At 31.8% G+C, this 15,805-nt stretch overlaps 1 protein-coding gene across 1 annotated transcript; it reads left to right on the plus strand.

Annotated features, from left to right (window-relative positions):
* The first annotated feature begins 10,653 nt into the window (after window positions 1–10,653).
* LOC107839478 (40S ribosomal protein S24-1) lies at window positions 10,654–14,160 on the plus strand. Its single transcript, XM_016682979.2, has 5 exons — window positions 10,654–10,896; window positions 12,320–12,361; window positions 12,448–12,618; window positions 13,680–13,766; window positions 13,860–14,160. Exons 1-5 carry the CDS (start codon window positions 10,825–10,827, stop codon window positions 13,887–13,889), a joined length of 402 nt encoding a protein of 133 aa, XP_016538465.2. The 5' UTR covers window positions 10,654–10,824; the 3' UTR covers window positions 13,890–14,160.
* Window positions 14,161–15,805: the final 1,645 nt, after the last annotated feature.

Genomic DNA, 15,805 nt, shown 5'->3' on the forward strand with positions numbered 1-15,805 from the left:
TGTCTTCCCTAAATCTCATATAGCTATGCATCCTTTGAGCTAAATAGTTCTTATGTGATGTTGAAGACGAGCTAAAAGTCATTGCAATGTCACTGTTCGTTTTCTTTACGTAATTGGACACTAATTTGATTTAGTGTTAATTTTAAAGCATATAAGTGACTTTAACATTTTTGGGTTGTGAAGAGTAGCATTAAGAGATGACTTCTCTACATCTCCTACACTTGTATATTGTCCATTAGTATTTATGTTGCCTAGCTATGACAACTTTTTATGTTCTTTCTTTATTTGGTAGTTAGTTGCCGATAAATACTAACACAAGTTGAGTTGAGCTTAACCCTTAGGTAATCATTTAGTTGGAAAAAAGTTATTTCGAGATAATTAATCTCCGGAGCTATTTCGAAATTAGTTATCCTACTATGTATATGGAAGCATTATTCTATTGCTATGAAATAAATGATGAGATAAATAATCTCGGTACTAACTAATAGCTCCAACCAATCATGGAATAGTCTTTCATTTTATCCAGCGACTATCTATCTCTTATATCTCACACCAAACGATCCCTAAATGAATAAGTAAGTACGGGGCTCATTGCGGAAGGTTTATGTGCGACATAAGCTCCACTGAATTTAAGTTATATATATCAAACACATATATTTATACTCCTGTTAATATAAATCGAGCTATCTAGTTTTATGTACATGCTTTGCACATGCACATTGTGGCATTAAAACGATAACAACACCAATTTGTTTTAAAAAAGCTAATAAAGTTACACTAAAAGTTATACTTAGTTAAACAATGAAATTGAACGGTATTATATTGATACAATAACTGAATTTAATATTTTTTGAACTGACACTAAATATGATGAATTTAGTTGAATTAGCTATATAATATTTGTTACCCATGATAAACTATTCCGATTAAGACACTTTCTATTTTGATTTTTCTTTTTTTGCCTTTTCCTCAAGCGTTGAAAATAACTAATGAATTTTTATTAATTTATAAGGCAAGTAATAAATATAAGAAAATTTAAAAGATTTTAACATTAATTGTAAATTTTGGGAAGATCATTTAAACTAATTTTGAGATAGATGATTTATATCAGATAATCAAATAAAAATTTTAGGAGAAATAGTAAATGACTATTATCACAAGTGCCTTTCTCATAATGAAATTTTTTGCACAAAAAGCTACGACATAACTTTTCCTTATACCTTTATATAACATCAACCGTAAAGTATTTTCCTATTTAGTTAGCGCAATGATTTTTCTTGGGTAAAAATTTGATTTTCAAAATAAAATTTACATAATTTCACTTTTAGAGAAACTTGATTATAATTCATAGTTTTACTTTTTGAAAAATCCAATTTAATTCCTAATGGAATTGATATTGTCACAACGAGATAATACATCAAAACACTCCTAAACTTGTAGCCAAAACTTACTTTAGACCCTAAACTAATCGGACAATTATTTACCCCCCTTAACAACTTTCAAGTGAATTTTTTCCACCCTAAAAAAATTATACCATTCTCAATACGGAGAGTGAAGTGCACGCGCCCCACGTAATTGTCAAATCAGTGTCATATCATTGTCACATAAGAAATTGTAATTTTTTTTTTAAAAAATAATCCAATAAACATATTATTTTTATATATTTTTTAAAAAAATAAAAAATAAAAATTGTATTATATATTTTAAATATTCACTTGGAAGTTGTTAAGGCGGGTAAATAATTGCTCGATTAGTTTAGGATCTAAAGTAAGTTTTGACTACAAGTTTATGGATGTTTCGATGTATTATCTATCTCTTGTGACAACAATTCCTTATAGATTTTCCATGTCATAGGTGTTGCATTAGGTCAGGTCCTTTCTTGGTTTGGATAATTCAAAAGTCCTTATCAGTATTTATACATACATTCAAAATTTAGTGCAGATCTTCTCAACACTAATGATTCATCCATTTATTGTCGTATATTGAAAATTCACATTGAGAAAAGAAAGTGTGGTAACTTACTTACTTTTTCCGCCGGTAAGAATTCATAAACTGAGAGCTATTATAATCCTCCGAGCATTATCCAATAAACTTCTTAGTGAAGGGTGAAAAATCAAACTTCTTGTTCCAAGATTCATCTGCACCTTATTATTCATTCATCACTCATACTTTGTAGTTGTTCACGTTTTTACTATTCCAAGAATCAATTATCATGGAAAGATAGCTACTTAGTACGTCGCTAGAGTGGATATCAACGATATAAAGATTGGGAATCTAAGAAAGTGGCTACTAGCTCAAGTGCTGGTGAAAACCTCGCTTTTTAGCGATAGGAGGGTTTTCCAACTAAGCCGAAGATATAAGCCTTGTCGGTAAAGTAGATCTAGATCGAGAGAGAGAATTGGCTTCTCGAGAATCCGCTGGAGTCAGATCAGTAGGGGAGTTCACACCGGGACTTTCAAACATAGAGAAAGAACCCATACCCTGAACCGGGGAAAGGCGATAAGGACCCAGGAAATGGTGAAGTACGTGAATCGACTCCCTCTTCGAGTCCACGCTTTTTAACATAAAAGAAAGAATAAGGGACTTACTTCAATCTTGACAAGGATCCTGAATAAATCGCACATGCTCCAAGGACTTCACGGAATTAGGAGGCACACAGGTGGGCAGCGCCCATTCGCTTCGCGCGCGGGAAGGCAACGAAGTTCAGTTCATGAGACCGCAGCGCAGCGCAGCGGAGCAGCCGTGACACTTCCTTACCTTAGCTGGATCTCGCTGGTGCCACCTAAACGGTAGGTAGGCGGCGAAGATCTAACCACTTAATAACTATTAAGCAAGACTAATTCTGTGCTCAGAAAATCCTACGGGTAAGAGGAGGAATACCCCAAACCCTTGGGGTTGTAGTTACCTACAACTCCTAATGATATCCTTATGGCTTGCTCCTGAAAAGAATAATCAAGCAACCTTCTTCTTTGTTACAGAACAGACATTCTATTCTTTGCTTTCCCAGCACTGACCTCTCTAGTCGAATGTTAGCAAAGTGGTTTATGATTGAATCTCAGAGGCATTCTTATCATTTGGTAGATCCAAGTCCATGGCCTATTTCGGGTTCACTCGGAGCTTTGGCAACAACGAGGAGGTTATCTGAAGAAGGTTCTTCTCATTATCACTGACAGTCTAACCAAGGAACTATGTATTGGAGCTTACCTGTTATCCAGGTCTGTTATTAGGACGCCCGTAGGGGGTTTACTGCACAAGGCCCCTGCAGAGGAAAGGCTTTATCCCAGCGAATAGAAGATACTCAGCTCCGCACAACATAGGGATTAGCACACTTTCGGGAAGAACATAGAATAGTAGAAGATCCAGCATGCAGAACACGACGATCATTATAAATTCACAAATTAGAAATGCTGTAATATACTCTTTCCCATAACTTCTCATACCAGACCAACCCACTAAAATGCAAATAGGAATCAGAAACTTAATCATTTCAAAAACTTGCTTATATAAATCAAAAGAAGTAACCAAATACAATCTATCATTATCACTACACGACATCCAATACAAATATCCATTAAAACCAACTACAGACCCGCCCTTCGGAATCAAACCACACGAAGTACATCACCTCCCAAGAATCCGAACTCATCACATAAATCCAAACCTTACCATCCTACCCCCCTTATTTTTATATGATGAAACTTTAACAACCTTGTAATTCTCTTCCTCAGAAACGTAACCAAACATTATATACGGGAAAAATGGATTCGAAAAAAACAAAGGAGATTCTAGAAACCTATACTTTCTAGTCATAACGTTCCACAAAATAATACTCGGATTATGCAGAAGACCTGATATGAGCTTGTCTTTTAGCAGATTTCTTCCTCCGTGATACGGGAACGATCTACAAAGTGCTAAAACAGTCCACAACACAAGGAGGAACTGAGAGCAAGATAGAAATAAGTCACGGCAACAACGCAAATACACGAGATGAAGAAGACAAGAAACAACCATACAAAGTGGAATAAGATAAGAGATAGGCAAGATGACATAAGATCTTACGAAACAATGAGAACCAACGTATGTATTGAAAGACGAGACCCTCAAAGTCACAATAATCAAACACCAATATTCTTACGGTGACCGCTGAGGGAATCAACTCACCTCAAGAACCACCGTTTCTAAGCAAATGTCAATATTGGCTTATCCAAGCCTTAAACTACAATAGCTTTTTCAAGCCCTAAATAAGACTACACTAAGGTGTTCTACTCTCAAATAAAGGACTTTCAATGTTTCAATATTTCCTTCTCGCGAACCACGGGAGCGCCTAGCGCCCAGAGGAGCAAAGCTCATTTTCCTTTCAGGGTAAAGCGGCGCATAAAAAAAGGCTGGCCCGTAAAAAAAAAATCTAGAGAATGAGCTATTACGTGCAAACAATGGAAATTCAATAACAAGGGTCTGATCTTCTCGCTAGAAGAAGGAATGTTGGAGCTATTCCCTTAGTGACATTAGCATCTTTCTTTCGAACATTCGGACATTGTAGGCTCTCTTCCAACAAAGGACTGGGAAAGAAAAACTTACATTCCCGAATAAGCAGAAAGTCTAGGAAGATATCAACCATGGATGGAAGGTCTCCTGTAAGCCAGAAGGTCCTACTAAGTGGTCTAAGTCGAACCCCTTCCTTGAATGGTTAAGGAAAGCTTTCATATAATGCCTTTGTTCGTACTGGACTCTTTGACTTGGTTGGGACTGTAACCTTGAATTAGTGGGGAGACTGCTGCTACTACTATTTCCTCGCTGAGGGAGAGGTAGGCGAAGGGTGGATTTTTGATCTATTTCTAAGCCAGGAAGATGCCTCTTCTTTCTTTGACCTTCCCACGAGCTTCGTCTAGTTTGTGGGGAGTATAGTATATAGAAGTAGGATTTGGTATTTGGATATTTTTTGTATCAATGATCTGGCGAATTATCAATGATTCATTCTTAGATTTTCTAAATGATGACCTAATAAGAGACTATATATAACCTAACTTATTACATAGTATAATGGACCAAAATACCCTTAATGAAAGGGGAGGTCATGGGTTGTTTTTTTAACATGTGCAATCCCCAAAATACCCTTAATGAAAGGTACTGCTTTAATGCTCCAAAACTTTGGGGTCACGCTTCAAAACTTGTAGTCTCGAATTGGCATCAAATGTAAGCCCCCACGCAATTTTCCACACATGGGTTTGTTTAATGACATGCTCAAAACGGGTCCTCCATGTATGTTATCGTATCCTCAAGTTGACAAAATCTTGAGCCTCTATGTGTTCGCCTCTAAAGATGTCATCAAAAGATAAGATGACCATTTGTCCCGTATCACTCCCATAGCTTTGTTTCTGCTATTGTAGGAAATATTGGTAAGACAAATTATTGATCATAAAAACTATTGTAGGTGAAGCCGAATCTCATGTTTCATTGAGAAAAAATCATTATGAAATCCAGTGAACATTCTTTGGCAAACATGTGATTCAAACACATATTTCTTGTGAACTCTCTTTTATGAACTACACATGGCTCTACGGAGTTTGATGCAGCATCAAGATTCCAGCCAACAACTTTCATCATATTGATTAATGGCTTGGACAAGTTGTGAATGCCCTATATATAACTTCCCACGACTGAGCTGAAAAACTCAGGAGTATGCCACGGAGAAAACCTGAAAAAAAAAAAAAGAACTGAGACAAAAATCAAGCCAAAATTTTGTAGGTTGTATCTCATTTTTATATCCGAGTTCTATTGTAAGAACAGAGATTAATTCCTTGATCTACCACGGTTTTAGAAAATGGCAAGGTAGTAGTCGTAGTATTATATCCTTGTTTTTTGTTCATTCAAGTAATCATAGTATAATCACTGTTTTCATCTTGAAGCCGAGGGTCTATTGAAAATGGTGCTCTATTTATAAGGTAAACGATAGGTCTGCGTACACCATACACTTTCCAAACATTATTTTATGGGATTACATTATGCATGTTATTGATATATAACACCATTCATAGATGATTTTTCTATTGACTGGAAAACCACAAAGAACAATGCACCAACACGCATTCGTAGATGATTTTTTTATTGACCGAAAAACCACAACAACTAACTATTGAGACTTTGGACTGCCTCGGTATGGTGAAGTTTAATCAAATTTATTATAATCAAATTTAATAATAATAATTATAGGAAAATAGTAAAAAGATGTTTTTTGTCTATTGAAGAGTCTTTTAATGAAGGGTAAAAAGTTTAAATCACTTTTTTAAGGGTTTCACACTTGTAATATACTAGTCTTAGTATATGCGTTTCACGAGTGTAATTTGTTTCAAGGAGTTTAATTTTATAAAACCAATTCGATGTGTATTTTCGGTGATAAACAATTTGTGTTTAACTAATAAATTTAGAGACAGAGCGACTATTAGTATTTTACTAACTATTAGTGTTTGACTAAGTTTTAAAAAGTGCTTTTAAATGTATTTTTCTCAAAAATACTTTTAAAACAATTTTATTTTTTTAGATTCCAAAAATAGTAGAAGTTAGAACTCGTTTTGCTTGTTAGATTTGTTTTAGTTCAATCTCTCATCCTTGGACCTAAGGTATTTTCAAATATATACTTAATTTAATGCTTATGTAACCACAATGTCTTTCATGTCACTTAATCTAGGACTTTATAATCAATTAATTTTTTATTTAGATATTTTTTATTATTTAAATTAGTTTTTTGATGTGTGCTTTAACATAGATCGCAAATTCATGTAAATGATGAATATGATTAATTGAGTAGCAACTTAAAAATTTAAACTCAAATTGACAGAATTTTTTTTCTAACCTGCAAAAAAGAAAAATCACAAATTGACCTCATAATTATCTCCACGAGATATTAACATACGTTGTAATTTAATACATATCCACACTCATAAGAAAATTTTCAATTGTTCTATTAACCAAGTACAAAAAATTGAAGATCCATTAACAAAAGTCACAACTCTAACTTATAAAGTTCTATAATAAAAAATATAATCGTAAACCTAGAAAATATTTGAAACTGAAATTGAAATAGCATGATGTTATGTGAAACTTACATTACAAACATTCACAAAATAAGATTACAAAAAAAAAAATCATAATAAAAACAACATAGTATTTAATATGCTTTAGTAAAATAGCCTGCATATTGAAAAATTAATATTACAAATACAAAATCTAGAGAGAATAAATCTCTCCAAAATAAAAATCTTTACTTATGAATGTTATTGTATTATTTCTAGGAAGAAAAGATCCTCAATTTATAGAAGTCCAAAAGAATTAATCAAATATGGAAGAAATATGTTAAAAAATATATTTTGTATTAGTATTTTTTTAATTATGATAGAAAATTAAAGAAAATCCTAATAAAAAAGAAAAACTCTTAAACTTGAAAAAAGCAAATGATAATTGATATTTTTTTGAAGTCAAAGTCTTGTTTAACCGTTCCTTAATAGGAAGTCCTTAACCTCCAAAATTAAAAGTTTATAACCCATGTACGATATATTAGGACTCTTTAAATTTTTAATAATTAATTAATAATTGAAGGAAATAAGTGAAAAAATAATTTTATTTATGAAGGGCGAAAATTCAAACCACTTTTCTAAAAGTGTTCATAATTTTAAAATATTATAGATGCATGTAGTTCGCATCTGTCGAACAAAAAAGAATGAGATATAAGTGTTAATCATATAAGTCTTTCACCCCTATATTACGGTGATTTGATAAATTATGAATTATTATTTATATTTATTACTAAAATGATCTCTAATGAATTTTTATTATTATTACACATAATACATATATATATATATATATATATATATATATATATATAATTTTCAAATATAATTTATAAAATATTGCGATAACAACAAATCAACACACTTTATATTTGGTAATTCGATAAGTAAAACCACTAGTTCAATAACCAAAATTTCATTACAGATTATTGATTTCGGTTCGATTTTGAACAGTCGTAGATAGAGTCAAGGGTGTTATTTTTTTCTTAACTTAAAAAGGTGTAAAATTCTACTAACTGAAATTAAGAATATCTGTCTAAGTAAATGTATTTGAAAACGTATTTACATAGATTTAAACTGAAATTAACAAATAATGATTATCTTTTCAAATTATGAAATCATGCTGAAATTAACAAATAATGAGTATGTATGAAAATTGACAAACTATAAACGTATTTATCACCGTATGTTTTCAAATACTGAAAATACATTTCACTGAAAAATATTTAAGTGTGGAGGAAAAATATTTAGTAAAGAATTAGAGGATTTTTTTACTCGAGAATTAGAATTAGTAAAAAACTATGTTTAAATCGATTTGAAAATACATTTCAATTTCCACCATATGTTTTCAAATACATTTGATTGAAAATTATAAATATTTATAACTATGAATATGGGAATACATTTCAATTGGCTAAGGAAAATTGAAATGGAAATACGTATTTTCAAATGGATAAAGAATATTGGCAAACACTTTCCAATGAATATGGAAATTAATTGTAATTAAGCCTCTTCACAATAATCAATGTATTGAAAATATGATAGAAGAATATATTTAATTTTTAACGTAAAAGGGTAAAAATGTTCAAGAAAAAACTGATTTATAGTGCGAATAAAACTTTTTATTATTATGAATAAATTATGGCCAAAAAGTTTTTTTCAATATGAAATATATGAAAGACGATTTGGCCAAAGCCGAATATGGGAATATCTATATAAAAAAAATTCTCAAAGTCGACCAACATTTATACAAAATATCAAACTAATACAGATATTACGATAATACAATTAAACATAACTGTTACCTAAAAAAAATTCCAAAGCCGACCCACATTCATCTAGCATCTGTAAATTAAAATAAAAAATAAGATAATAAAGATATTAAAACAATACATTTAAACCTAACCTTTACACAGAAAATTTTTCAAAGTCAACCGACATTCATCTACGACTTGTGAATTATAAAAAAATATATAATAGTAATCACAAAGCTTCGATTTTGATCCAACTAATTCTTGTTTGAGTTGAAATTTTGATCCTAAAGAATGATTTTGAATGAAAACAAAGAAGATATATGTATATGCACACATGTTGAATTTTATTTGCTGACAAAAACAGTGAAATAGTCGAGGGTTAGAAAACCAAGCACCCACCAATGCAATCGAATCAAGTTAGATGAGCATCAATCATATTCACCCAATAAGCAAACCTTTTGACCATAATTTACTCCTACATGATTAATCTAGATTAATAGGGAAAGTAAATTATTTTAATATCAATAACTCAAAAAGAAATCGATTAAAGAAAGTTCAAGAAACAATCCAAAATCACAAATGGTGATAATTAAAAAATTAAAAGCTAAAAAAGGAAAGAAAGAAGAAACGTGTTTAACAGGAAAGGTTTAAATATTTTAGTAAAATTGCCAACAAAATAATAAAGGGAGGAGAGAACATGAATATTAATTAATGAAAAATACTAATTAATTCTTCTACCATATATTTTAGAAGTTCCATATATTCTAGAAAGTCTAGTTAATATAATAAAAAATAATTAAATACTAAATTTAAAAAATAGTGACAATCTAGACATACAATCAAATCAAGTTAGATGACCGACCATCAATCATATTCACCCAATAAGCAAACCTTTTGACCATAATTTACTCCTACATGATTAATCTAGATTAATGAGGAAAGTAAATTATTTTAATACCAAAATCTCAAAAAGAAACCGATTAAAGAAAGTTCAAGAAACAACCTAAAATCACAGATGGTGATAATAAAAAAATTGAAAGCTAAAAAAAGAAAAGAAAGAAGAAACGTGTTTAACGGGAAAGGTTTAAATATTTTAATAGAAATTGCCAACAAAATAATAAAGGACGAGATAATATGAATATTAATTAATTTTTCTACCATATATTTTAGAAAGTCTAGTAAAAAGAAAACTATTAATTAATTTTTCTATCATATATTTTAGAAGTCTCATATATTCTAGGAAGTCTAGTTAATATAATAAAAATAATTAAATAATAAATTAAGAAAATAGTGAAAAGACAGTTTTGTCTAAAGATTAGTATTTTAATGAAGGGTAAAATGTTCAAATCACTTTTCTAAGGAGTTTCACACTTTTAATAGATTATATATATATAGAGAGAGAGATTATATAGATATATAGATATAGATAGAGATTATAAGTATCGATATAGATATAAATTATAGTTTTATATATATTTATAATGAATACCTAAGTATTTATTTTGAGTTTTTCTAGGCCAACTATAATTTTAAAATTATTTTTTATTAATGGGTCTGGAAGTGTTGCTACAAACACCCATTGGCCAATTGAAACGTGATCTGATTGAGACTTGAAAAATAGTATTTAATCTAAAATATATTTTAAATTTAAAATTATGTTTGAACATGAAAGTAGAATTAAAAATCTCAATAAAAAATTAAAATATTTATAAAATTTTTCAATTTTAATTAAATTTTATGAAAATAGCTTTTTTAGTTCACATATTATTATAATTTAAAGAAGAAATAGATTAAATACCAAAAATAATACTATACTAATAATCAAATTAATAAAAATGATATCGAAACGAAAATTTACATCTCTGACCCGGACCATGACCCGTACGAACCAAGTTAGGGTTAATTATCATACTACTATATAAAATCTAGGGTTTTATATCTCCTCCTCCCTCTTTCTTTCTCACTGTTTTTTTCTGCCTCACTCACTTTGCCGTTGGGAAAGAATGGCGGACAAGGCAGTCACTATTCGTACCCGCAAGTTCATGACCAACAGGCTTCTCTCCAGGAAGCAATTCGTAAGCCTTAGCATTCTTTTTCTTGATTATCTGCTAATTTAGTCTAATGAGTTTAAGATCTGAGTTTGAGTATTAACCCAATAAAAGAAATAATCTTGCACTTGTTTTAATTTGAAATCAATGGGTTGGTTAATCTTCTAATTTTAAGATAGTAGTAACAACATATCCGGTGTAGTTTCACAGAGTGGGGTTTGGGGATGGTAGAGTTTACGTAGACCTTTGGCTCAAATTTAAAGATGGTAGCATTGCTACAAAGAGAAGCCATATAGGGTATAGTGTCTAGTGGAGCGGAATATAAGTTTGGTCGGGTTGGTATGCTTGTACTGGATCGTGAATGTGTGTTGTTGGAAAATGACGAGAAGCTCTAAAGTGCCTTTTTTTAGCTGGAAATGTTGGATATTAGAATCAGATGGGTCAAACGATAGAGGAACTGACAGTGAAGATTTATGCCAATCTAGCTAGTTTTGGATTGCGCAAAGTAGAATTTTAAAAGAAATAATCTTGCATTTGTTCTCCTTGGAATCAACGAGTTAACCATCCAATTTTAAGGTAGTAGCATTGCTACAAAAAGGAATCCATTTAGGCTATACTGTTATTGGGACAAGCGGAGTGGAGTGTATGTTTGGTCAAGTTGGTATGCTTATATTGGGTTGTGATTTAGATGTTATTGGAAGATGTTGAGAAATCCTAATTCTTTTTACTGGAAATGTTTGATATTGGAATTAGACAGATTGATCTGTAGAGGAATGGATACTGAAGTGAAGATTTATGCCGACCCAGCTAGTTTTTGATTGAGGCAATGTAGTAGTTAGTATTGATGTGTTATATGGATTAAAAGTGATGAATTTAAGATCTGATGTTAGGTATTAACCCACCAAAAGAAATAATCTTGCGTTTGTTTTATTTGGAATCAATGAGTTAGTCATCAAATTTTAAGATATTAGTATTGCTGCAAAAACAATCCATACAGGCTACAGCGACTAGTAGAGGGGATTATAAGTTTGGTCAAGTTGGTACACTTGCACGGGGCTGTGATTTATGTGTTATTAGAAAATGTTGAGAAACCCCAAAATGTTTTTTTTACTGGAAATATTGGATGCTAGAATAGGAAGTGTTGAACTTCAGAGGAATTTGATAGTGAAGATTATGTCAACCCAGATAGTTTTGGATTGAGGCAATGTAGTATTTAGTCTAGCTGCTTTCTATGGATTAATTATTAAAACTGATGATAAATGCTTCCACCTGTGTATGACCCTGATCAATTCTTGGATTTTGTGAGCTATATCGTATTATGATAAATTTTGTTTTTGACCTTTCTAGAGCTGACTGGTCCTTTTGTAAACCATGCATCTTCTGGGTGTATTTGTTATTAATATACCTCGTATTTCACAAGAAGAAGTGATAAATGATTCTATGTTTGCAGATTGTTGATGTGCTTCATCCTGGAAGAGCCAATGTCTCAAAGGTAAGCATTTGATTTTGTTGATGCTTCTTGTGTGTTGCGAGGATCTTTTGGTGTGTGACTGAATAATGTCCTTTACTAACGTGAAGGCTGAGCTGAAGGAGAAGTTGGCTAGGATGTATGAGGTGAAAGATCCGAATGCAATTTTTGTTTTCAAGTTTCGCACACATTTTGGAGGTGGGAAATCAACAGGATTTGGTTTGATTTATGATTCCGTTGAGAATGCCAAGAAGTATGAGCCAAAGTATAGACTCATCAGGGTAAGTTACTCTTTTAAACAGTTAGCCTTCAGATTTGTATGCTTGAGATGGTCTAGCTCCACTATGTTTCTTCTCATGTCTGCTTTAATGTTGTTGATGAACTCCTAAAATAAAGATATGTTGTTACTCCTTGTGCTTTTTCCTCTTAATAGATTCAACACTTTGACCAGTTTAATTTTCATAACAGACTTATGACTTTATCTAACCTGTGGATACACTTTGAGCTTGTCCATGTACTATGACTGTTTTAACTTCTATTCCTCATCTATGTTGATTGATTTTTGTACTGTACTTGAATTTTCTTAAAGTCGTCTACCTGCTATCTTTTTCTTTGAGCACACCGAAGCCTTCAGGCAAATTCTGCCTCTCAAAGTAGGAAAAGGAAAAATTTCTAGATCACTGGCAATATCAAAATCACACTGTTGTTTTGCTGAGTTCAATTCTGAATAGTTGTAATTACTATATTAGGTTCGAAGTTGAAGTACTAGAGTTGCTTCCATGTAAATTAAATATGATGTTGAAATCTTTCATTTAGTGAAACCAATCAGATAGTTTTAAGGTGAGTCAATAAGGACAAATGATCTGAAGAGAACTACACAGACGTGTCCTATGGTAGAAATCTCAACAACAACAACAAACCCAGTGTATTCCTATGGTAGTGGGGGTCTGGGGAGGGTAAGATGTACGCAGTCCATAGCACTACCTCCGGAGAAGTAGAAAGGCTGTTTCCGAGAGACCCCCCCGGCTCAAGACAAGGAATAATAATCAAATCCGTAATAAAGAATGAAACAAGATTCCTATGGTAGAAATCTGAACAGGAAGAAAGGGGATTTTGTTTACTAAGTTTTTCTCTGCCTTGGATAGTCTACTGTGTTTATCCAATTCTATCGAGTTCATGTAACTGGGCGCATGGCCTTTTCTTTCTAATAAAATTTGAATGTGGCATTTACAGCCCACTAACATGGGCAGAATTTTATGCTCTTGCATATTAGTGCAAGTCCTTGCTGATACATCTTTGCTACTTGTATTCTCATCATTAGCTCAACGTTTTTGTATTGCAGAACGGGCTTGACACCAAGGTTGAGAAATCCAGGAAACAAATGAAGGAAAGGAAGAACAGGGCCAAAAAGGTCCGCGGTGTAAAGAAGGTGCGTCATCATTATTGTTTTAGTTTTTTGTTCTCCTTTTCTATATCATTGTGTTCTTCACCAAATTGCTTTGCTGTTATTTGTTTGATGCAGACCAAGGCTGGTGATGCCAAGAAGAAATGAGTCTTATGCAAAACAAAAATCTCATTTTGGGATTCTTTGGCGGGGACTTTGTATTCTTCTTTTGGTGTTGTGTGAGCCATACTTTATCATTGATATGTCTGACTGTGGGGAAGTTCAGTTTTGTTTATCCTTAGGAATATGGGATAGAGTACTTGAGAGTTCTCATTAGTTAGTGTTACTGTTAACTGTTACTATTACTCTGATAGAGTTCTTATCTCCAGTGGAAGTTTGTTTGAAGAACTTTTTTACTAGCAGATTTATTTCGGTTCAATTTTCTTGTGTCACCCCCTAATTTTTACAAGGTTGTTCCTGAAATACACGATGCGTAGAGTTGATGCTCACGTCTCGTCTTGCATATGTTCCATTATGCTATCTATGTTGTTCGGACTGTTCAAAAATGTCAGAAGGTGCGTGTCGAACGCCAAAAGTAATGTATTTTTGAAAAATCCGACACGGGTGTGGCATCAAAAAGTGTAAGTCATAATGGACGATGACTAATACATCTCGTATCTATATATGATTGTTGAAAATATCAATATATCTAGCTACCATATGAAAGTTTTATAATAATGAAGAGATTATTCGAGTAATCTTCTCAATGGCACATGCAGCATATTCCTACTTTGTAAATTCTACAAAGCATTTTATAGATATTATTTTGTTATGCTATTGTTCATTGTGTTAGGATATTCCATTCACACTAATGAAGCGCTTCAATTAGACATTTTTAGTGTTCTCATTTGTCTATGGAGTAGTTGATATTATCACATAAAATGTCATTTTTTTTGTCTTTATTGGGAGTTGAGATGTTGAATTAAGCTAAAACGTTTAAATGGAATATCGTGACCAACTCTCTATGTAATAAGCCTAAGTCTTAACATGTAGCAATCAATAGGTGGATTTGATGACTCAATGTGTACATAAAGTTGGTCCAACTAGTCAACAAAGAGTCTATAAATGAAAAGGAAAGGTTTAAGTGCGCTATCTTGTTAGGTAAGTATGTGACATTGAACATTGTAGTAATTATCAAAACACTTCACATGGGTGATAACGTGTTAATTATTAAAGAGATGGTATCTAATCCTAGGAATGTTTTTCCATTGGTTTTAGTAAATTTAAAAAGACCTTCACATGGATGAAGAAGCCAACATTACCATAAAATTCTATCTATTCCATATTTTCTTAGTATTATTTTATGGTTATTCTTATCATCCTTATCCCCCTTCATAGGTGTAACGATTATCACTTGAAAAGGTATTGAAGAATAGCACAATTCTTTTTTTTTTTTTTTTTTAATTTTAATGTCTATCCTTTTTGAGCCACGGAGACAGCTTTGGAAAGAAATGAAAGGTAAGGTTACGTACTATCTTTGTGGTCTAACACTTTTCCATATTCTGTGCATAAATTATTCTTGTACACCTGATTATCCTTTATGTTTTTCAAAGTTTCTTGAGATGTTGGATCAAAACACTCAAAGAAAGAAAGAATGTTAAAGTTTATGGTTGAACAATAATCACATACTTCACTTGTAGCAAAATTAAAAGATAGCCACCACGTGAAGAATGTGATGCAAAGGTAAGAAAGGTTTCAAACTCTGAATCACTTATTTAAAAAAAAATTAAGGTTAGATTAAAACAACTAACTTAATTAGTTTAACTAAATTAGTTCAATCATAATCTTAAAAATTATGCCTCTTGAGATTATTAATTAACACATTTTGAATCTAGTAAAAAAATGTTTTTTTTTCTCCTGCACAAAAAGAATCATATATTAGATTTTAAACGTTAAAGAAAAATCTTAATAACTCAATTGGTTACTGCCTGTATTTTTACCTTATTAGTGAAAGATCGATTTTCCACCTTATAATTTCTTTCCTCGTTTCCTCTTTCCTTACACCAATTTTTTAATTCTCTATC

This window comes from Capsicum annuum, chromosome 8, assembly GCF_002878395.1.
Source record: "Capsicum annuum cultivar UCD-10X-F1 chromosome 8, UCD10Xv1.1, whole genome shotgun sequence".
Taxonomy (NCBI): domain Eukaryota; kingdom Viridiplantae; phylum Streptophyta; class Magnoliopsida; order Solanales; family Solanaceae; genus Capsicum; species Capsicum annuum.